This window comes from Alligator mississippiensis, chromosome 7 (genome assembly GCF_030867095.1).
Source record: "Alligator mississippiensis isolate rAllMis1 chromosome 7, rAllMis1, whole genome shotgun sequence".
Taxonomy (NCBI): domain Eukaryota; kingdom Metazoa; phylum Chordata; order Crocodylia; family Alligatoridae; genus Alligator; species Alligator mississippiensis.
Window position 1 is genome coordinate 9,790,749 of NC_081830.1, and position 22,372 is coordinate 9,813,120.

Here is a 22,372-nt window from a genome sequence, read left to right on the forward strand (position 1 = left end):
AGCCCTAAGAGATCACTGGGGCCGCATTTTCTCAGAAACTGGGGTTGTTGAGGAAACCAGAAAGGCACATAATGAACACAGCTCTTCACTGACATCACACCGGGCACTACATGCAGTGCACCCCATGGGGCAGAAGTGATACAAACACTTGATTTTGCCTGACTACATTTTGATTTTTGTATCCAGAGATTACAAGGCATGAAGCAAACACCAGGCTTTTGATCCCACGATACAGGCCTTGCAGAACCACATGCAGTAATGTCTTTCGCAGCCCAGTAGAACATTTCTGATTTAAAAAGAAATGCCAGTCTCTATTTGTTTCAGGTGAAGGATTCACAATATTATTTGGAATACCCCCGTCACCCCCACCAAATGGCTATGCTGCTTATATTTTAGAAATGTTGTTTTTTCTTTTATATTTCTAGCATTCCCTTCTCCTAATTCACCATACTATTTGTCAGATAGCCACCCTTCTGGTCTCCCTGTTCAGGCTGTTAAGTGTGTCCTCAAGTTGCCACTCTTTCTCTTAGCGATAGTGGTAATTGTAATGTATTATTTTTCTATCATCATGATGCCACAAGTAGCAATAGAAGCAGTCATAGTTAAAATATTAGTACCGGCAGTATATTAGTCCTGTAGCACTTGTATATAATCATCTGAGATTAAGAACCATTGGTTCAAAATAATACTAGGAGGCATTTGAACCTCATCATGACTGAATTTATCATGTATAATTAGAATCACGGCTATTTTTAAGATGGTTTTTCTCCTGTTAGACCTCTCTTCTTTACGCTTTATCACAGAAGCTATTGGGTCAACTGCACTGTCAAAAGTTATTCATCATTAAATAAACTAGCACACGCATTTCTATTGGAAGAAAGGCTGTGATTTAATTGTCTGGTATGAGTGAGAGGGAACACCATTGAACCACAGATCTTGAAAGAGCCTGTCTGCAGTCTTTGCCTGTCCTGCTTTTGCATTGCTATAGACCCCCTGATAAGGCAATAAAACCTCTTAACAGCTAGCCTGTAACTACAGAAATACAAAAGTAACAAGGAAATGTTTTTCAATAGCACACATGGAAGACCGAAGGAGTCAACTTCCAGGGTCCAAAGGTCCCCTACACCTTTCCCTGACAAGTGTTTTAAGTATGTCTTTTTCCTTGTACTGCATCAATTGAATGCTAGCTGAGGCTGTGCTTCACTATCCAACAAAATGGGATTCTCTTAGGTCAGACAGGTGTGCTGTAACCTTTAATTTGGACATCTCAGACTGATACAAAGTGGTAATGTTCTTGTCCTTAGTATATGATAAATCTCTTCCCAACCATTTCCACTACTCAAGGTCTAGTACACACAAATCAAAGAGATTGCCCTTTAGAAAGTTTACTCTGTATCCAGTGATTCTCTAACAGGGTCCCAGAGGACCATGGGGTGCTTTAAAAAACTGTCAGGGGTGTTGCTGGGTGCTACATAGCATTAACACTGTTAGGTGTGCAAATATGATACACAAGATAAACCCAGAAATTCAAAGTGTTAAAAACAGGCTGACCTGTCACAGCCTTTCTGAGTTCTCTGACCCAGAAGAATTGGTCTATTCATTTTCTTTCGTCAAAAAAGGAGTAAAAACTAAGAACTAACATTTTCTGAGGGTTGCCTTTAGCCTAAGAAATTGATACCCGCTGACCCAATCATTAGTGAGGTCAAATGCCAAAAAAATGGTTGGTTTTGACTATACAAGGGGACATTTTAAAATTACAGTGGCACTGAATGAGAAAGCTTGGCCCTACTGTAGTCTTTGCTGCCAACAATTTCTCTTCAAGTCACCTTAGCGTTCAGAACTACTTCTTTGAACTCCTTCAATGGATTCCCTTATAACTCATTTAATCTAGGTTAAATTTGTCTTCATTTTCGTCAGGTTTCATGTGCCAACCAGATATTAACTCCCACTCACACCTGGCCCACAACATGGTCCGAGATCTCAGCTAGCATTGTTTGGGAAAAGCATGGGTGACTGGTGCCTCCCAAGTCTGGGGGGGCACCCGCAGGTGCCGCCATCAGCGTTGGTGGTGGGGCCAGAGCTGGCGAGCTCCCCCAGGTGCCACCATCAGCATCAACGATGGGGGCAGAGCTGACAAGCTGCCCCAGGTGCTGCCAGCGATAGCAGCAGTGGCGGCCCTGTCAGGGTGGACACGTGCCCCCCCATGCATTGCCTGTGAGGAAGAGTGCCCCAAATAGTCACAAGATCACCCCAGAGTACTTCTCCAAATTCTCCCAACTCTCTCCCCTTATCCTCTACAGAAGACCATGCTCATTGTGCTGACCCCAATTATCTCAGATTATTCTTGCATTTTCTCCTACATATTCTCCTTCTTGTTTTCTACCCTTTAATTACATTGCAAATCTTCTGGGACAAGCCACTAGGTTTAGCCACCAACACTTTACTCAACCCTGACAGTGGTGGGAAAAGTCCCTCCACCATGTAGAAGGGTTTTATAGGCCTCCATTTAGGCCACAGGCCTCCTATTGGTCCACCCAGGTCACCTGGTCCTCTATTGGGACATTTTGCCCACCCCTGTAGGAAGATCAAGGCTGAGCTGGGGATGTTTTTTGGTCAAGTCTCCAGTGGCAGCATGGTGAAAGTGCATTTACCCACCTCTATTAGAGGTCTGGGTTCAAGACCTGTGATCTCTAGAAGCTGAATCATCTCGGTTTAGATGCTACTTTTTCCAGAGCTAATGTGTTTCTTTTTAATTTCCTCTCTGTGGTGTACCACTGTGAAAGGAAAGAGGGGTGCTCCTGTTATGAGGAGAGCAGAATATTGATTGAGCCTCACCTTTTCTGGTCTTGGTGACATTTCAGCTTTCTAAAAAAGAAAGGGTCCACAGAAATTCAATGGCTATAGGGCACTTCAGCTTTTGGAAACCCCATCAACATGACATGTTTTCAGATCTAGATTGCTTGTAACCAACACCTGAACACATTTCCCATGCTTATATTCCTCTGTTGGATAAGGGAATGTTTGCTTAATATTCCTATATTTATTTTCACAGAGCCCTTCTTATGTATATGCTGAAATGAATGATTTCGAACTTTATTCTACAGGATATATTCATAGATTCAGAGACATTAGGGCTGGAAGGGACCTCCTCCAAGTTGAATCAGCACCTGAAGCTTTGCACAGCCCTACTAACCAGCTGCTTCTTAACTGAGGGATCTTCTCCCAATTCCCATCTCCCTCAGTCTCCTATCAGGGATTAACTCTAAGTCAGAACTTTAGTCACTAGAAAAGTTGATGCCAAAATGAAGTACAACCATGTGCAGAGATGTATTGTGGAGCTGGTGGTTGATCTCTTCTAATTGTGAGGCCTGCATGCATCTGGTGCCGCAACTCTGAAAATTACAACCCCAAGAAGGCAAGCAGGACTTTCCTGTACGTTGTATTCCTCCCAGCAGAGAGTTTCTCTAGATGAGGATGACAAGGCAACCATGAAGGAGGATAGAGAGCACTTTTGTGACTGAACTCAAGTCTGTAGAAGTTGGACATGGAGACAGAAGAGTCTGTCACTGAGCAAGTCATTTTAACACATTTTGAATTTCTGGGTTTATCTTGCGAGTCTTATTTGCACACCTAACAGTGTTAATGCTATGTAGCACACTACAACACCCCTGAAAGTTTCTTAAAGCACCCCATGGTCCTCTGGGACCCTGTTAGAGAATCACTGTATAGATAGTAAACTTTCTAAAGGGCAATCTCTTTGATTTGTGTGTACTAGACCTTGAGTAGTGGAAATGGTTGGGAAGAGATTTACCATATACTAAGGACAAGAACATTACCACTTTGTATCAGTCTGAGATGTCCAAATTAAAGGTTACAGCGCACCTGTCTGACCTAAGAGAATCCCATTTTATTGGAAAGTGAAGCACAGCCTCAGCTAGCATTCAATTGATGCAGTACAAGGAAAAAGACATACTTAAAACACTTGGGAAGGAAAGGTGTAGGGCACCTTTGGACCCTGGAAGTTGACTCCTTCGGTCTTCCATGTGTGCTAAGGAAACGTTTTTCAATATTACTTTTGTATTTCTGTAGTTACAGGCTAGCTGTTACTTCTAAGAGGGTTTTTTTTTTGCCTTATCAGGGGGTCTATATCAATGTAAAAGCAGGACAGGCAAAGACTGCAGACAGGCTCTTTCAAGATCTGTGGTTCAATGGTGTTCCCTCTCACTCATACCAGACAATTAAATCTCAGCCATTCTTCCAATAGAAATGTGTGTGCTAGTTTATTTAATGATGAATAACTTTTGACAGTGCAGTTGACCCAATAGCTTCTGTGATAAAGCGTAAAGAAGAGAGGTCTAACAGGAGAAAAAACAACTTAGAGAGCAGGTCTTAAAAATAACTGTGGTTCTATTTTATATGTGATAAATTCACTCATGATGAGGTTCAAATGCCTCCTAGCAGGATTTTAAACCAATGGTTCTTAATCTCAGATGATATATACAAGTGTTACAGGAAAAATATACTGCCAGTACTAATATTTAAACTATGACCGCTTCTATTGCTACTTGTGCCATAATGTTGATAGAAAAATAATACATTACGATTACCACTATCGCTAAGAGAAAGAGTAGCAACTTGAGGACACACTTAACAGCCTGAATAGGGAGACCAGAAGGGTGGCTATCTGACAAATAGTATGGCTTGCCAGAATGACTTCTGGGTGTTTCATCTCATATCTGGACAGCTCTGGAAAATAGGAATAATGTTATTGCCCTCCCTCCTGGAGGGGCTTTTATAACTCCAACTATACCAGTGTCTTTCATGTAAACTGGAGCTATGATCATGTTAACTTTTTGTGTCTTGAAGATAACTGCAAGAAATCAAATTGACCACATTCATTGACTGGCAATATAAAGACCACAATCAATCAGTGACTTATAAAAAGTCACATTATCAACCCAGTGTGGTGGCTGCAATAAGGTGAAGCAACAGAACAAGTTTAACCTACAGATTCACACACCTTTATTTTTACCCTACATGTTTCCCATCCCTGTTCCCTTTTAATTGCATTAATTCACCTATTTGTCTAGCATTAAACATTGGAAGCAGACTGTAAAAAACATCCATATGGCTTAGCCTTTCCTTTTTCCCCCTGCTCCGCTTTCTAAAGTCATGATTCTGTAAAAAGTCAAGTGTTAGAAAATTTGCAAATGCAAATAGTTCAGTCACTTCTATTGCAGAAACTTTCTGAACAGATTTAATGGGAGATATAGAAAGGCATGAAAAGTAGTTACAAATCCAGTGCTCATTAACATTAATTATGACATAAGCAAAAGATCCGGTTCCTGATAAGAATGTGTTGGCTTACCTATATATGTGCCTGGGTGATTCTATCCCCCACCACAGGCACTTCCAGAGCTGAAGTATGTGCATTAGGGAAATACAAGAAGAGCCAGTCTACATGGGATCCAAACTGTGCATTATTGGCAAAAAATCGCAGTTCCATTTTTATGGAAATGTCACTTGGGTCCACTAAGGTGAAATAGGATTTAACCCAAATGCTTGATATCTTTTATTAGACCAACCCAAATGGTTGGAGAATAGTTATTAAGCAAGCTTTCGGGTTCAAAAACCCTTCGTCAGGCTAAGGAAGCTGCAGCAGTTGCTGCGTGCTCTTCCTGGATGGAATGAAAAGTAAACAAGCCAGGGGCTGGGCTGGGCTGGGCTGGGCTGGGCTGGGCTGGGCTGGGCTGGGCTGGGCTGGGGAGTCAGTTGCCAGTAGGTTCAGGATTTTCAATGGGTCTCCACTAGTGGTTCTCATAACTACCACCTGGATCATCGATAGGAAACTCAAAACTTAGATATCTTTCTTAAATATAGTAAACTCTGTGACTTGTGTTATCTTTCTAGTTATCCATTATAATTATGAGTATAACAGTCAATAGTGCAATGGACTGATGCTGTCAGTTATGGCATCTGAATCCTGCATCAATAACCACAACAGCTAGGAATAACAACACCACGAATGTGGTAATGAGGCATACAAATGTGGGAGACAAACAAGAAATAAGAGAAAGGAGGAATACTACATAAATTCAACTAAAGAAATAAGGCACAAAAACCATTGCTTGGGGGTAAAAAGAAAGTGTTTGAGTGCTTGGGTGGGAACTAAACAAGGACCTCATGAATTCTGTCTTGTTTGAAGTCTCCAGATCAAGACTACTAATATATTTGGGTCACTAGAGGGATAACTACATTTTTTCTGGTCAGAGCCCAAGATCCAATGGTTCCTTTTGACCTCATGAGCTATGAAGCTACTAATCTAGATGTGTTAAGGCAATGTCTATCCTGTCTATCACTCCTTCCTTACTCAAAACATGATAAAGCAAGGTATGAAGTCAGTCACTGTCTTTGTTCATTGTTGGCCTGCTTATATTTCCACAATGCACTAAGAAAATGCCCTACTAAAGAGATCCCTCAAAGCCTTTTTCACTTGGTTGTTCCTCAGTGTATAGATGTAAGAGTTAAAGAGCTGGGTCACTACTGAGTAGAGAAAAGACACAATCTTGTCAAAATCCCACCCACCTTTCTGAGATGGCCGAATGTACCTAAAAATTGCACTGCTGTACAGTATTGTGACTACCAAGAGGTGAGCAGAACAGGTAGAAAAGGCTTTCTTTCTGCCTGTGGAAGATGGGATGCGGAGGATGGTGGAGACGATATAGCCATAGGAAATGATGTTCACTATCAGAGTACCAGGTAGGATCAATATAACTGAAGTCAAGAATATTAATTCAATGCGCTGAGTATCTGCACAGGAGAACTGAAGTAAGGGGGCTATATCACAGTAGAAGTGGTTCATGGCATTGGGGCCACAGAATGGCAATTGGATAATCATAGCAGGAGGAGGAACCATTAAAAAAACAGCTGCCACCCAAGAGGCCACCACCAGCTGGATGCAAAATCTCACATTCATGATAGTGGAATAATGCAAGGGGCGGCAGATGGCCACGTAGCGATCAAAAGACATCATCGCCACATGGAAAAACACACAGGTACCCAAGTAGAAGAATGACAAAAACTGGATGAAACAAGCAGGGAGTGAAATGGCTTTCTTATTCAGCAGGAGGCTGTAGAGGGTCCTAGGCATGGAGGTGGAAGTGAAGTAGATCTCCAGAAGGGAGAAGTTCCGAAGGAAGAAATACATGGGGGTCTGGAGGTTACGGTCAACCAATGTGATGGTGATGACAGTGAGGTTTCCCAGCAGGATCAAAAGGAAGACAACAAGGAGAACCCCAAACAGGATGATTTGCAAATGTCGGTTGTTGGTCAGGCCCAACAAAATGAACTCCACCACTGAGGAGTTATGGCAACATAACAAGGTCTCCTAAGACAGAGCCTTGAGGGACCCCACTGGTCACAGGGCACCACGACGATTGACTTCCATCAACCACCACCCTCTAGGTCCTGCCACAAAGCCAATTCCCCAGCCAGCAGATCGTGGTGAGGTGGAGGCTGCAGTTAGCCCATTTTGCCAAGAGGTGATCATGGGATACCAGATCAAAGGCTTTCTTGAAGTCAAGATATATGACATCAATCTCTTCCCCCTTGTCCAGGTGATAAGTCACCTGGTCATACAAGGAAATGAGATTGGTGAAGCAAGACCTACCCACAACAAACCCATGCTGGCTATCCCTCAGGATATTGCCATCAGCTAGCCTGCATAGGATGGCCTCTTTGATAATCTTTTCCAAGACCTTCCCCAGGACAGAGGTCAGGCTGATGGGTCTGTAGTTTGCCAGATCCACTTTCCTCCCTTTTTTGAACATAGGCACCACATTGGCCTTCTTCCAATCTTCGGGCAATTCACCAGAGCACCAGGAGTTCTCAAAGATCCGTGCCAGGGGCTGAGCTATGATGTCTGCCAGCTCTTTGAGTACCCTTGGGTGTAAAAAGTCAGGACCGGCTGACTTTAAGGTATCCAGCCTGTCAAGGTGTTCCTTCACAAGGTCAGCTTTGATGGATGGTAAGGAATCCCCTTACCCGGGCCTCCCTTTCCCACAGTGGGCAGGGGTGTCCCATGGGATTGGTGAAGAACTGATGCAAAGTACCCATTTAGCAAGTTTGCTTTTTCCTGGGCATCAGTTGTCACTTGTCCCATCTGGTTCAGCAGGGGTCCAATGTTGCCCTTGCTTTTCCTCCAGCTCCCCACATATCTAAAAAAGGACATTTTAGTATCCTTGATATTCACAGCTAGCTGGAGTTCCATCGCAGCCTTGGCTTTCCTGGTTTGCTCTCTGCAGGTCCAGACCAGTGCAGAATATTCCTCCTTGGAAGTGGATCCCATCCTCCATCCTTTGTAGGTCTTTCTTTTTAGGTGCAGGCAGTCCGCTAGTTTCTTGCTGAGTCAAGGGAGCTGCTGTGCCCTTTTGCTGCCTTTCCTCTGAGATGGGATAGACTTTGCTTGTGCATCCAGGATCGCTCCCTTGAGGAGCAACCAATCATCCTGAACTCCCCTCCCCTTTTGGTTGTAGCCCTTTAGGGCCTCACTGACAAGCCTCCTGAGATCGTCAAAGTCAGCTTTCCTGAAGTCAAGGACTTCTGTATTACTGACTAACTTGCCAGCTTTACGGTAGATGAAGGTGATCAGCTCGTGGTCACCGTCACCCAGCTTCCTTTCAATCTTTAGGTCACTGATTAGGTCATCTCCGGCTGCCAATACCAGGTTGAGCAGCGCTTTACCTCTCCTAGGCTTGTAGACTTCCTGCATCAGTTAGAGGTCATCCACGTACAAGAGAAAGCTTTGTGCCTGCTCAGATGTGGCTGAGAGCTTCTCCCACGAGGTGTCTGGGTAGTTAGTTTCCCATGACAACCATACACCTGGAGCATCCGGCCTCAGCCAATTCCCTGGCAAACTCCTGGTGAAGATCTTGACCCTGGGTAGGGGGTCTGTAGTAGACTCCCACCTGTGCCATGTTCTCCATGGAGTTTAACCCAAAGGTTCTCAAGTCCACGCCCTTTTTGTCCACTCGATGCCTCCTGTACAGCGTATAGCTGTCTATACCTATGGCCCAGTCATGGGTGGAGTCCCACCAGGTCTCCCTATGACATCATACTTATTTGCATTTACCAGGAGGACAAGTTCCTCCTGTTTATTCCCCAAGCTCCTGGCATTTGTGTATAGGAATGTAAGTGTCCCCTTGGGGGCCCTTGCCTTGCCTACAGTTCATTCCAGGGCTGAGGCAGGGGTGGGCTCCCTTAAGTGCCTTGGTCTGCTGGCTTTGCAAGGGTTGCTCATGGGCCAGCAGTGGCGGTAGTCCCCCCATCCCCCAGTGGGCTTAATAGGATTCCTATGATTTGGTGCATTGCTCTTGAACAGATGGTTCAGTGGCAGTGTCCACGTTCCACGCCCTGGACACCGAGAGGATGAGGGTTTCAGGTTATCAGCAAGGATGTGGTGGGGGTGGAGGGGGAGAAATGGTCAGTAAGGATACTGGCAAGGTGACCATGGGGTAAGCCCTGGCACCTCAGTGTTATATCCCAATAGCTGATAAACATCCTCCTTGGTATTCCCAAAGAGGAGGAGGAGCTCTTTGGACTCCTCCTTGTCCTAGCATGGGGGGAGTTCCTTCAGATCGGCTCAGTCCATCCCCTTCTATCAGACAGCTCCTGGTTTATCCTTGAGTTGGCTAATGGCAAGTCCATGCAGCTGCAGTTCCTCCCCAAGACATGTGTAGTGTACATTATTATTCAGCACTGGTGTTATGGCTGTGTACCATACCTAAGGGGTAGAAAATTATCATCCTGCGGTGTGTGTGAACTTGGGTTACATATAGGTCACACGGTGTGTGCCATAGAACAAAGTTACACCCATAAGTTGAGGAGCAGGTGAGAAAGGTTTTCAGCCCACCTCTCAATTAAAGACTGTTTTAAGATGGTGGAGAGATCCTGAAGATAAAACAGGATTATCAACAATAAAGGGACCATGAGGAGCAGCAGGGCCACAACAAGAAACAAAAAGATCCATCGAATTTGTGTACAGACCATGCATGCCAACTTTGTCACTGGTGACAAAAAAATCACAGAAGTGGTCAATGGAGTTGGAGTCAAAAAAAGACTCGGTGAAAATCTAGATGATCTGATTCGGTAGTATGGAGAGACAAGTGTTTCATGAGGCATCTGCAAAGTCACACTGTTGGCAATATTGGAGTTCTTAGAATAGCCTGCTTGTTGGAAAGGTGAAAGTAGCTGCTATGGGTCATGTAAAGACTGAGGGACAGGCAGGTTGGACGTAATCTGGGATTGCCATCGTTGATTCACTTCCAAGATTCCCAGGTTTAGGTATCTACTGCCTCCCTATAGTGAAATACAAGGACAATCAAAATTCAGCATCACTACTATAATGATGTGTACGGGAGCTCAAGTGCATAGACACTTACAAGAAATCATTTCCATCCCTTCGGTATTGTGTAGAGGAAACCCCTCAGCTCCCTTGCAAAACCCATAGAAGGAAAGCATGACCAGAAGTCCCAGCACCTGAGTAATCACTGATACCTACTCTCTAAAGACCACTATCACTCCCCTTTCAAACACTCTCGTACCCTCCTTCCATATCCCAACTAATCAAACCTCAAGAAAATGTTTTAATCCAGAACAGAGAAAGAACCAGGGATTATAGGAGATACAGGAGGCATGTAAATGCTGTTTTAATAGTGCAGTAACAAATGACAACATCAGCATCAAAGATAAAATTCAACAGATACAAAGGCATTAGCAGGGCACAGCAGCATCTTATAGACTAACTAGTTCACGGAGACACAACCTTAAAATTCGATACAAAGGCTATTTAAAATGGTGTAAAACTAAAGAAACAACTGACATTTGTTCAATTAATCTGTATTAATAACACGGTTGACTGATTCTATAAAAATGTTCAGTAAACCCAGTCACTGAAGAATCACTGACATCTTCTGTGGAATAAACCACTTCCATCCTATCAGTTTCCAGAGTGCTGCTTTGATGTCCTTGTTTCTCATGCTGTAGATGACTGGATTCATCGTTGGTGGGATCATAGAATACAGAACTGAAAGCATGAGATCCAGAGTTGATGGGGACCCAGATGTGGGCTTCATATAGGCAATCATACCGGTGCTAGCAAGCAGTGATACTACAATAAGGTGGGGTAGGCAGGTGGAAACTACTTTATGCCAGGCCTGCTCAGAGGATATTCTCATTACAGTAGTGAATATCTGAATATACGACACAAATATAAACACAATGCAACCAGCACCTATAAATGCACCACCGATAAGAATCTGAAGTTCACTAGTAAACACATCAGAGAAAGAGATCCTAAGGAGCTGGGGGACTTCACAGAAGAACTGGTTGATGATGTTGGAGTGGCAGAAGGGCAGCCTAAAGGTGTTACCAGTGTGCAGTGCAGAGAACAGAAGAGCACTGCTCCAGGCAGTGGCTGCCATTCGCAGACACGCTCTCCTGTTCATCACTGTCTCATAGTGCAGTGGTTTGCAGATGGCGATGTATCGGTCATAAGCCATGATGGTGAGGATGGCGAGGTCTGCTGCAATGAAAAAGAGGACTAAAAAAACTTGGGTGACACATCCAGAATAGGAAATCAACCTGGTGTTCAGTATGGAATTTGCTGTGGATTTGGGAACAATGACAGAGATGGATCCGATGTCTAGGATGGACAGATTCATGAGGAAGAAGTACATCGGCGTGTGGAGGTGGCTGTCAAAGGCTATGAGAGTGATAACAAGGAGGTTCCCAATCAGGGCTGCCAAGTATATTATTAGAAAAATGGCCAAGTGCAATATCTGCAATCCCAGGGCATCGGAGAATCCCAGGAGTAGGAACTCAGTCACAGTGGTGCAATTGGACATCATCATCCCCAGTGCCTTTTGAGATGCCTGTGGAGGGAAAGGATATCTATGTCAGGAGAAGGGGAAGCAAGAGAAAAAACTACCGTTCTTGTGCACAATTCTCCATGACTTCATTTTTTTTTACAGGTCCACTTTATTTTCAGTTAAAAGGGAGTTTTCTGATAAAAAAATCAGGGTTCCCAAAGTGACGATATTTTTCATGAAACTTTTTTTTTTTTAATTGAGATTCACATCTGGTGCAGGTCCATTCGACTTGGGAAAAGGGGATTATTACAACCCTAGATCCAATCATTTCATGAATGTCAGTGCCTGAATCTTACCCACAGGCAGTTCAGCATGAAATTATGAAGCAAAAAGGTCATCCCATAGTCTGTCCATTTTCCTAGGGACATAGAGCCTAGACACAGCCAGGCTCCTAAGCTCCAGGTCACCTGGGACCATTGCACACACAGCTTTGTGCACATCCTGCCAGCCATTTGATTGCAAACTGGCTTCAAGTTTCAGAAATATATATCAGCATGGGCTTTCAGCATCCCTCAGCGTTCTCCACATTTTGTAACTCATCTACTTCAGAAATATTTGACCTTTTCTTTATTTGTTTAGTCCAAAAATCTTCAACAGCCATAAAACTAGATAGCTCTTGGTACTGCAGGGGTTATTGATAAACAGGGAGACATGTTTGCTGGCAGCTCCAAGCCCAGGAAAGTTGTGATGCACAGGGCAGCTGTGCCTCCTAAATTGCTGACCTGTGGTCATGGCTATTTCCCCCCGCCTCCGCAACGGCAGTGCCCTGGGCTGCTGCCCTGGTTCTCTGCTCAGATACATTATTGAAGAAAAGGTAAAAGATTTCAGGACAGAAATATGCCATTTTTTAAGTGAATACTTATATGCTTACTTTTTCTGACAACTCTAAATTGTATTAAATGGAACATAAAGCTCTCAAATATTTTTTAAATATAATTCATTATTCATTTTCAAAAGATCCTCTCTATTAAAACCCAAACATTATTGAATTGAATATGTTACTTACTGTGCTCGTCTTAATGGTTTTGTCTTCAGTTTTCTACATTAAATCTTTCAATGCCAGGACAGCTTGATTCCTCACCATCTACTCCTGCCTCCAGTCTCTTGACCCCCATCACTGTGGTATTTAGCTGCCAGGGGTGCAGGTTTCTCTGAGTCGTGCACTCCTCACACTGTGAGAGAACTGAGAGGAGGAGATCCAAAATGATTAATTAGTCCCTGAAGAAGAGCCGGCTGTGTAGCTGACTTGCATCATGACTGCAATGAAGGGACTGAAGTTGCAGTCAGTGATTTGTCGATGTGTCTGTTGTGAGCTCTTGTGGGACTATTTCCCTAGAGCCTTGCACAGCTCAGAAGCAGAGTCCAGGGGCAAACACGCTGGATTCACAGATTTTGAAGCCAGAAGGACTGTCCAGAGTCTCACTTGACCTACTGCTGACCACGTCAGAGGATCTTGCTGTGGCTTGTAACAAGCTGTGTCTATCAGTGGGCCAATGTTTCTCGGCTTTTCTAGTTGCAGCATGGGGATGGGAGGAATTTTTCCCCTCCTATTGCAAACAGTGCCTCAGTTCCCCTCCCCCTGCATCCCTGCCTTCCTCAGCAGCACTGAGAGTTGGCTGCAGCCCAGGCTAAGGTTTTCCATCTCCCCTCAGGGACATGCCAATCACCACATTTGGGAGCAGGCAGGAAGTTTACTGAGGAGTCAGATGGGTAGAGACTTGTGGGGGAAGGAGGGTCCTTTCTCTGTAAAGTGGTGAAGGGGATGGCTGCCTTACGTGCATCTCCTGAATGTGTTTAAAATCCCGTGCAGCAGCAGGACACTAAGAGTCTTCATCTCCCTCTTTTACCTGTGGCAGATTTCAGTGGTATTAGTGTCTGTAGGCAATATACCTTGTAGTGGTGTCACAGAGTGACTGCATAGTTTTACAAACAGGTAAAACAAGGTTTCATATGGGATAGCTTGGATAGGTAAGATGCTGCCTTGAGCAGGGGCTGGACAGCTCCAGAGCTGCTTCCAGTCCTACTTTTGTATTAATCTGTGATTTATCACACTTGCCTTCTACATGGGACCATCCCCTGGTCAGTTCCCATGTTTGGACTCGAATTAAGTCTTCCCCAGAAAGCGAGACAGTGTTCATATTTAGAGTCCTGTCTCCTCTTTCCTACTAAGTGCAGCAATGGAGGAGAGCACACAAGCCTAGGCAGATGTATGTGTGGAAAGAGAGGGACCAATGACATGATGGTCAGTGTTAGATGAGCAGATGAGGCTGACACAGGCTGACCTTAGCTTGGGGGAAAGTGGAATGATGTCCTCATACCTGTCACCTTGGGAGATCTGAGGGAATGGGGGCAAGGGCAGGAGGGAAGCAGGACAAAGGGGGGTAGATTTCATAGATCTCATAGACATTAGGGCTGGAAGGGACCTGGGAAGATCATCGAGTCCAGCCCCCCGCCCAAAGGGCAGGAAGTCAGCTGGGGTCATAGGATCCCAGCAAGATAAGCATCCAGTTTGCTCTTGAAGGTGTTCAATGTAGGCGCTTGAACCACCTCCGGCGGCAGGCTGTTCCAGACCTTGGGGGCTCGGACAGTAAAGAAATTCTTCCTCATGACCAGCCTGAAACGGTCTTGCTGAAGTTTATAATCACACACACACACACACACACACACACATACTCACATTTAGAGAGAGAGAGAGAGACAGAGAGAGAGAGAGAGAGAGAGAGAGACCACAATCATTTGGATAATGCTTTATTGGTATATTTACAATGTTAAAGCAATTTGGAAGCCTATCAGTGTCTCTATCATCTTGAAGAAATAAATTCTAAATACCTATACGTGTTGATGTGTATGTTTTGTCTTCTTACACGTGATGGGTATGTGATGGGGGGTGTGGTGTTTGCAGGAAGGGGGTGAGAAGCGGTGTGGGGGAAGGCAGGTAGGTGGGTGTGGAGGGATGTGGGTTGGTCTGTGGGGAGGTGTGAGGCAATTGCTGGGGGAACTGTGGGTGTGGGGGACCTTGTTGGGGGGGGCTGCTCAGGAGGGGTGGATCCCCTGGTCCCCACAGCACATGGGGGACCGTGCGCTAAGCCAAGCCGGGTCCCGCTCACCCTGGGACTCCTCCTGCCACCCAGCCAGGCTGGTCTCGTGGTGGCAGGTCCCAGCACGGTACATGGGGACCGTGTGCTGGGCCCAGCCGGGTCCTGCCATCCTTGGGGCTGCTCCGCCACCCAGCCGGGCTGGGCTCATGGTGACAGGACTCCTGACTATAAAGCACACGAGGCAGTGCACAGTACCTTCCTCACGCTGTTCCTCAGACACAACCAGCTTACAAAAGGCACAGTATACCTGCACACAGAGGCTTTTATGCTGTTTCTATGTCCCTGCCCTCAGACACTGTCATTGGAAAGGCAGTCAGAGTGAACTCTTGCTCACTGGCCACCTAGACATGTCAGTCTTTCCCCCCTTGCTCCCCCCCACTCCCCTTCCCTCTTCTGAGTTTCTGTTTCCCCATACAGACAGCCCTCTGAATCTCCAAATTGACGAATTTTTTTTAATCGATACGGAGCTTTGGAAAGCCTAAAACAGTGGGAGATTCAATTCAAACATGCTGATTCAGCCTCCAAATCATCCAAATCATTTCTGAATCTGAATCACAGCCCAAGGCTTTGCACAGCCCTAGCTAAGAGAGCCTTCAGTTGTAGCCTGGTCCCTTGTCCCCAAGGGACAAAAGTTCCTCTCCTTCTTTCCTTCCATCCATTTTTTCCAATGTCTATGAGAGTGGCTCAACTTGAAAAGAGTGCTGGAGATCAGGACAAGGGATGCCTGGCATGCGATGTGTTTATCAGAATGCTATGCTGGGAAACAAAGGAGTCCTTCATTCAATACCCATCTGGGTTAGGGGGCCCAGGCAACGTAGCATCCCAAGGAACTGGGAATTAAAGGACTGTGCTAGGAAGTGGAAGTCCTGGTTCAATGAGCAGTATGAGTCCCATACAGGTGTAGGCCTGGGAATGTAGTTTGCATAGGAGTTTGCGTGGTAGTTTCTGTGGTAAGGGCATGAGGTTCTGGGCAGTAAGCCTAAAAACTCAGGTACTCTGGTAGTAGCCTAGTCTACGCCATATAATGTTGGGGGTATGCATTACCCCAAAGATTCCCACTTCTCCTCCTGCGGGAGCCCCCCACACCTCGCACCACTGAGGTCTCTACCCAGATGGAGCCTATGGTTCCAGACAGCACCCAGAGGCAGCCTATGGCCCCGGGCTGTGGGGGCCGCCTGGTATGGCTGCCATCAACTGGGAATGAGAGCAAGGGCAACCCTGCTTGTGGGGTTTGCTCCTTAGTGAGGTCTCTGGAGTGCCAGGTAGGGGAGCTCCAGGAAGAAGTCAGCAGGCTTCGCACCATCAGGGCCCGCAGGCAGGAGATGGATTATTACTATCAGGCCCTTCACCAGAAGAGCACAGAAGCCCATCAGCAGGAAGAAGGACAACGATGAGACTGACCTGGAGTCTCCTCCTGGCGTTGCCTGGAAGATGGTCATGTCCACCCCAAGGCATGCAGCACCGGGGTCACTCCCCACCAGGACTGCAAACAGGTATGCACTTCTCACAGTCCCAGCAGAGTCGTCGGTGGAAGCACCAGCTCTGGAGGGAGGAAGGCAGCCAGCCACCACCCAAAAGAAGAGGCGCCAGGTGGTCATGGTGGGTGACTCCCTACTAAGGGTGACTGAAGGGGCGATCTGCCATCCCGAACCCCTTATCCATGAGGTCTGCTGCCTCCCAGGGGCTCGAGTCCAGGTTGTGGCTGAAAGAATCCCAATATGTGTCCAGCCCTCCAACCACTACCCTATGCTCCTCATCCATGTGGGCATGGATGGCACAGCCAGGAACAATCTTGGCCAGGTCACAGGAGACTACAGGGCTCTGGGGGTGGGCTCAGGGTCAGGGGCACAGGTAGGTTTGCCCTTGGTCCTCCCAGTTGTGGGTTGTGGGGACAGGACGGATATATGCATGGAAGAAGTAAAAGAAGACTCTGGTGATGGTACTACAGTGAGGGCTTTGGCTTCTTCAACCGTGGCACTCACCTCAGGGACTGTGGCCTATTGGAAGAGATGGCATCCACCTCACATCAAAGGGGAAGAAGATGTTCTTGGCTATAATGGCAGACCTCCTGGATAGGGCTTTAAACTGAGATGGCCAGGGAACAGGCCATCAACTACTAGCACAAAGGCCAGGAAATAGCAGCCTTCAAACCAGCATCCCAGGGTACAATAGGAAACATGTTCTGACACCAGCCAATGGACAGCTTATTCCATAGATCACCAGGAAGCCTACGGCCTCCAATGGCAGGTGTAGTTGCTTCTACATTATGCCAGAAGCATGGGAAACAAGCAGGAGGAACCGGCCCTCCTAGATTTTTGTGTACAGTGCTTAAAAAACTAGAACTAAAATACCTAATCCCCAGTAAGGAGGTCTAGACTACACAGAATATATCCACTGACATTGCTTTCACTCATTTTCCACATAACCTTTTTTGCCCCTGCCACTCTATCGGATGTTAAATTCATTGTTGATCCCTTTCCGATGAGGCCCATTTCCCTGTGCTACTCCAGCATGCCATGACATCTTACTTATGTTTTGGTGTGCAAGATGACTTCTGATAACAGTGAAATCACTTCCTGAACCACATAGTTCATCTGACCACCACACTGGGAAAATAAAGTTAGCACTAATCACAGTCATCCTCAGGGATTCACTCCTCTCTGCTCCCCCACGGGGTCACCTTTGGGGATTAACACCAGTGCCCATGGCTGGAAACCCCTCCTACTGAGCCTGGGGCACTGCACCCTGGCACTCTGCATGACCTCACTCTCTGCTCACAGTTTGTTCACGGATACTTAACTTATCACAGGACCTTGAGCACATAGAAAGCATGTGGGATTTGGACATCTCAGTCTCATGATTCTTGGTGAACCTGTATCAAATTTGGTCCGGTGTCGGATGAGAGCCTATGACATTATAACTTTGTGCCAGGTATTCTTTCCAGTGATCTAAGTCATTCCAGCCATTATTTATGCAATGAAAGGAGGCAAGCATGTTTTATTTGAGAGAGAGGCGGACAGAGGAGGACCAGGAGAGGTGAAAACCCATGAAGAGTCATGAAGTTTCTGTTCTTCTTCCCAGTCAACAAAGGTAAGTCTTGAAAATTGAAAACTACACAGCAATTGTCAGTGTCCCATTTATTCTACACTTCAGCAGCAACAAAATTAACTGAGAATATTACTGTAGTATCACAGAGTTCCTTTAAATGAAGTTGTGACCTGGATTCATAATAGAGTCCAAGGAACTTAGCTACCATATTCGCACGTATCACCAGTGAGAGCCATTTCAATGGACTGCAATATTCCTTAAATTTTGAGTTCCTTAGACCACAGTTGGAGCTGCTTTCCTTCTTTGAAAGAGCCTAGCATACAGGGCAGTACTACAAACAAATGCACATCACAGTAATCATTCACAGTAGGAAAGAGTCTGCTATGAATTCTGCTATCACCTTTCTTGTAAAAATACATCTGTCTAAATCGTCCTTGCCCTGCCAGGATCAAACTTCCTTAGTGTTTAAAGGTGTAGCACCCTGTTGCTATCGCAACTTTTTTCAGGGCTGACACCTAGCCACCAGAGAGGTAGGAACATTTTATACACTGCAAATACTTTTGTCCTTAATGATCACTTTTTCCTGAAGCACTTGAAGATGGTCTGCCTTCTTGTCTATAGACTAAATAAATGGGGAGTCTGTATTCATTCCCCGTCAGGCATGATCAAACATATCCTGACACGTTTTTCTGAATGACCATTCTGAAGTCTGGACCATATTCACACATATCACCAATGAGAGCCATTTCAATGGACTGCAATACTCCTTAACTTCTGAGTTTCTTAGACCACAGTTTGAGCTTCTTTACCCATTTGAAAGAGCCTAGCACACAGGGCAGCACTCCAAACATATACACATCACAATAATCACTCACAGTAGGAGAGAATCTGCTATTAATTCTGCTATCTCTTCTCTTTTAAAAATACGTCTCTCTAAATTGTCTTTTCCTTGCTAGGATCAATTTTCCCTAGTCTTAAAGCAACCTGCTGCTATTATGACCTTGTCCAGGGCTGGCGCCTAGCCACCGGAAAGGTAGTTATATTTTATTGACTGAAGACAATTTCATTTTTAGACATCTCTTATTCCTGAAGGCACTTGAGACGCTTTGCCTTCTTGTCCATAGGATAAATAAATGGGGAGTGTATTCGTTCCCTGTCACACAGGATCAAATACACCCTGTAATGCTTTTCTGAATGACCTCTTTTGGTCAAGATCCTTTCTGAAGTCTGGACTCTGGGACTCAGTAATAGTCTTGGGAAGCAAGACTAAAGCATATCAGTGCATTTCCTATTCTTAAAATCGCTATCCTTATTTTTTTCTCCTGCAGCATTAAAGAATTACTTTCAGAAGAAATCAGAACCACATCCTGTATGTTACTAACTGCCTTGTTCAGATCACTGAGAAAACCTCAAAAGTCCCATGGCATCAGCTTAGCCTTACAACGAAATCACAAAAACCGACGAGGAGCAGGGGAGAGATAAATCTGCCTTTTGCATGGTTTGCTTTTTCTCCCAGAGTGGACAAACCTGGCCTGCCCTAAAGCAGGGATATTTTTGTTTTGTTGCAGTGGGGGACAGGAGTTTTTGACAGACTTTGCATTCTTCTTTCCTTCCTTTCTTTCATTTAATTTGATTGAGGGCAAAATTGGAAGGAAATAATTATTTTTATTTTTGGAGAATCCCTGACTCCACATTTTCAGGGAAACTGGCATTCTGACAAGTATCACTGCTAATACTTGAAGTGGACTTGGCAAGTATACCAAGTTTATTGAGCAATTTTAGGCACTTTCATTGTGTCAGAATTCACACAGGTATAAATGGTGAGAATATTTGGTCTTTGAAAATTTCATAACATCTCTTTTTTCCTCTCCATTTCTTTTAGCTAGTATTCAGGTATGGCGAGGAGAAATGAAACCATTGTGACTGAATTTATCCTAGAGGGATTTTCCACACTTGGAAATAGAGCACAGCTTTGCATCTTCCTTTTTCTTTCCCTTGCCTATGTGACTACATTAATGGGAAACACGTTAATAATTTTTATAGTCTGGCTGGAACACCGGCTTCACACGCCCATGTATTTTTTCATCAGCAATTTGTCATTCCTGGAGATCTGGTTCACATCAGTCACAAGCCCTAAAATGCTGCTAATGTTCATCTCAGGCCAAAAAACAATTTCATTCCATGGCTGCATGGCCCAGTCTTACTTTTATTTCTTGCTGGGGGAAACAGAGTTAGCCCTCCTTGTGGTTATGTCATTTGATCGGTATGTAGCTATCTGCCACCCTTTACGATATGCCACCATCATGAAGGCAAACGTCTGCACCTGCTTAGTCCTTGGTGCCTGGGTGGTAGGTCTCACATTTGCAAGTTCACACTTAGTTTTAATGACAAATCTGAGTTTCTGTGGGCCTAATCAGATTAACAGTTTCTTTTGTGATAACTCACCACTATACGAAATTTCCTGCAATGACACAGAAATGATTATGAGGGCAGATTCTATATTGATAATAACTGTAGTATTAACTTCATTATGTTTAACCATGGTGTCATACACATGCATCTTCTACACTATTTTCAAGATCCCAACTGTGAAACAGAAGCAGAAAGCTTTTGGCACTTGTGCCTCCCATCTTACAGCTTTGGCAATAGCTTATGGAAGCTGTATTGTATTGTATGCCAGGCCCTCAGGAAGCGTCTCCTTAGGCCAAAACAAAGTGGTGGCCCTGTTCAACACTGTGGTGTACCCAGTACTGAACCCCTTCATCTACAGCCTGAGAAACAAGATTGTCAAGCAGGCCTTGAGAGGCCTTTCATTGCAATATTGCAACAGTTTTTTAACATGTGTGCCATGTTTCAAAGCAGAAAGGGCATAAGAAGATGAATGGGGATTAAGAGGGCAGAGGAAGAAAGGGTCCAATTTGTAGTATGTACCTGAATTATTAAATCCTACTCTAAGGAAAGGCACAACCCAAGGCACTGTGGACAGAGGGTATACCACCAGTCCATCTCATGCACTGCACTCGGGGCAAGGGAGGTAGGCGTCAACCTTCAACCTCCAGGCTGCTGCCATCTGGCATTCAAGACAGAACCTCAGAGTGAAGCTCATGTCCTGGTACCTTGACTCTCAGGACAGCCCTAGGATGGGTAGATATATAATTGCATGTATTATTCTTACCTTCTATCACTATGTATCAATAAAATTTGTCTGTTATTGAATGGAAATGTTGTGATCAGTCTGAGAGTTTGGGACCACTCAAAAATAAGGTATCTGGGTCATAAATCCAGGACCCATACAACTGTGCCATTACAATCAAGGGGAGGCAATGAGAGCTGTGCCCACACTGACCAGTGTCATGCCTAGAGGTACTGCTACTGCTGCAGGTCAACCTGAGAAACTATCCAGAGGGAAAGGGAGACTATGTCAGAGTTACTTCAGGAGCAAGACAGGAGAAAGATGGGCAAGATGTACCGAAAGACAGGGAAATGAACTTTGTACCTAGCAGCCACCTGGGCAAAACCTTTCCATTGAGGAAATACTTGAGAAGATCTGGCTGGGATGGGATACAGGAAATGTTACTGGCATGAAAGAGCAAGGCTTTAATATTTGTGAGTTTGAGGAAGTGATGCTGACAACTCCAGATTCACAAATCTATATTGCCTGTTCACAGATAGCAAACCTAAACAGGTTTCTCCATGTTGGCATGTATACTGAACATCTGGGGTACCATGGAGCTGGGGGAAGCTTGGTAATAAGATGATATATCCTTTTCAATGGAGTTCATTGTATCTGGGCACCTGTCTTCTTGATGTTTTGAAGGCACTGAGTAAGCTCAAGGTCAAGACATCCAATAGGACTCCAAGGAGGACAGGGAAGTTTCAAGTTCTCTTCCAAACCTGGATATATTCATCACAATCAAAATATGCCAATGAGTCCCTGTAGCAGCGAGGGCTGACCATTTTAGAGGGAGCAGGCAGCCCCGATGGAGGAGTCCAGTGGTATCCAGTTATCTACTGAGGGAGTATCCACAAGTGGTTAAAGTAGATTCATAGATTCATAGATGTTAGGGTCGGAAGGGACCTCAATAGATCATCGAGTCCGACCCCCTGCATAGGCAGGAAAGAGTGCTGGGTCTAGATGACCCCAGCTAGATGCATATCCAACCTCCTCTTGAAGACCCCCAGGGTAGGGGAGAGCACCACCTCCCTTGGGAGCCCGTTCCAGACCTTGGCCACTCTAACTGTGAAGAAGTTCTTCCTAATGTCCAGTCTAAATCTGCTCTCTACTAGCTTGTGGCCATT

At 45.1% G+C, this 22,372-nt stretch overlaps 2 protein-coding genes across 2 annotated transcripts; both read right to left on the minus strand.

Moving 5' to 3' along the window:
• Positions 1 to 6,448: 6,448 nt before the first annotated feature.
• LOC132251753 (olfactory receptor 6E1-like) lies at positions 6,449 to 9,803 on the minus strand. Its single transcript, XM_059731681.1, has 2 exons — positions 9,782 to 9,803; positions 6,449 to 7,356 (listed from the first exon to the last, which is right to left on the minus strand). Exons 1-2 carry the CDS (start codon positions 9,801 to 9,803, stop codon positions 6,449 to 6,451), a joined length of 930 nt encoding a protein of 309 aa, XP_059587664.1.
• A 750-nt stretch (positions 9,804 to 10,553) lies between these two features.
• Positions 10,554 to 13,494, minus strand: LOC106738038 (olfactory receptor 14C36). The gene is made up of 2 exons (XM_014607072.3): positions 12,934 to 13,494; positions 10,554 to 11,930 (listed from the first exon to the last, which is right to left on the minus strand). Exon 2 carries the CDS (start codon positions 11,907 to 11,909, stop codon positions 10,947 to 10,949), a length of 963 nt encoding a protein of 320 aa, XP_014462558.2. The 5' UTR covers positions 11,910 to 11,930; positions 12,934 to 13,494; the 3' UTR covers positions 10,554 to 10,946.
• Positions 13,495 to 22,372: the final 8,878 nt, after the last annotated feature.

Coding starts and splice junctions, on each gene's coding strand:
- LOC106738038 (XM_014607072.3), bottom strand. CDS start 11,909: ATGATGATGTCCAATTGCACCACTGTGACTGAGTTCCTACTCCTGGGA.
- LOC132251753 (XM_059731681.1), bottom strand. CDS start 9,803: ATGATAATTTTCTACCCCTTAG. Junction 7,357..9,781: donor GATAATTTTCTACCCCTTAG/GTATGGTACACA, acceptor ATAACTCCTCAG/TGGTGGAGTTCATTTTGTTG.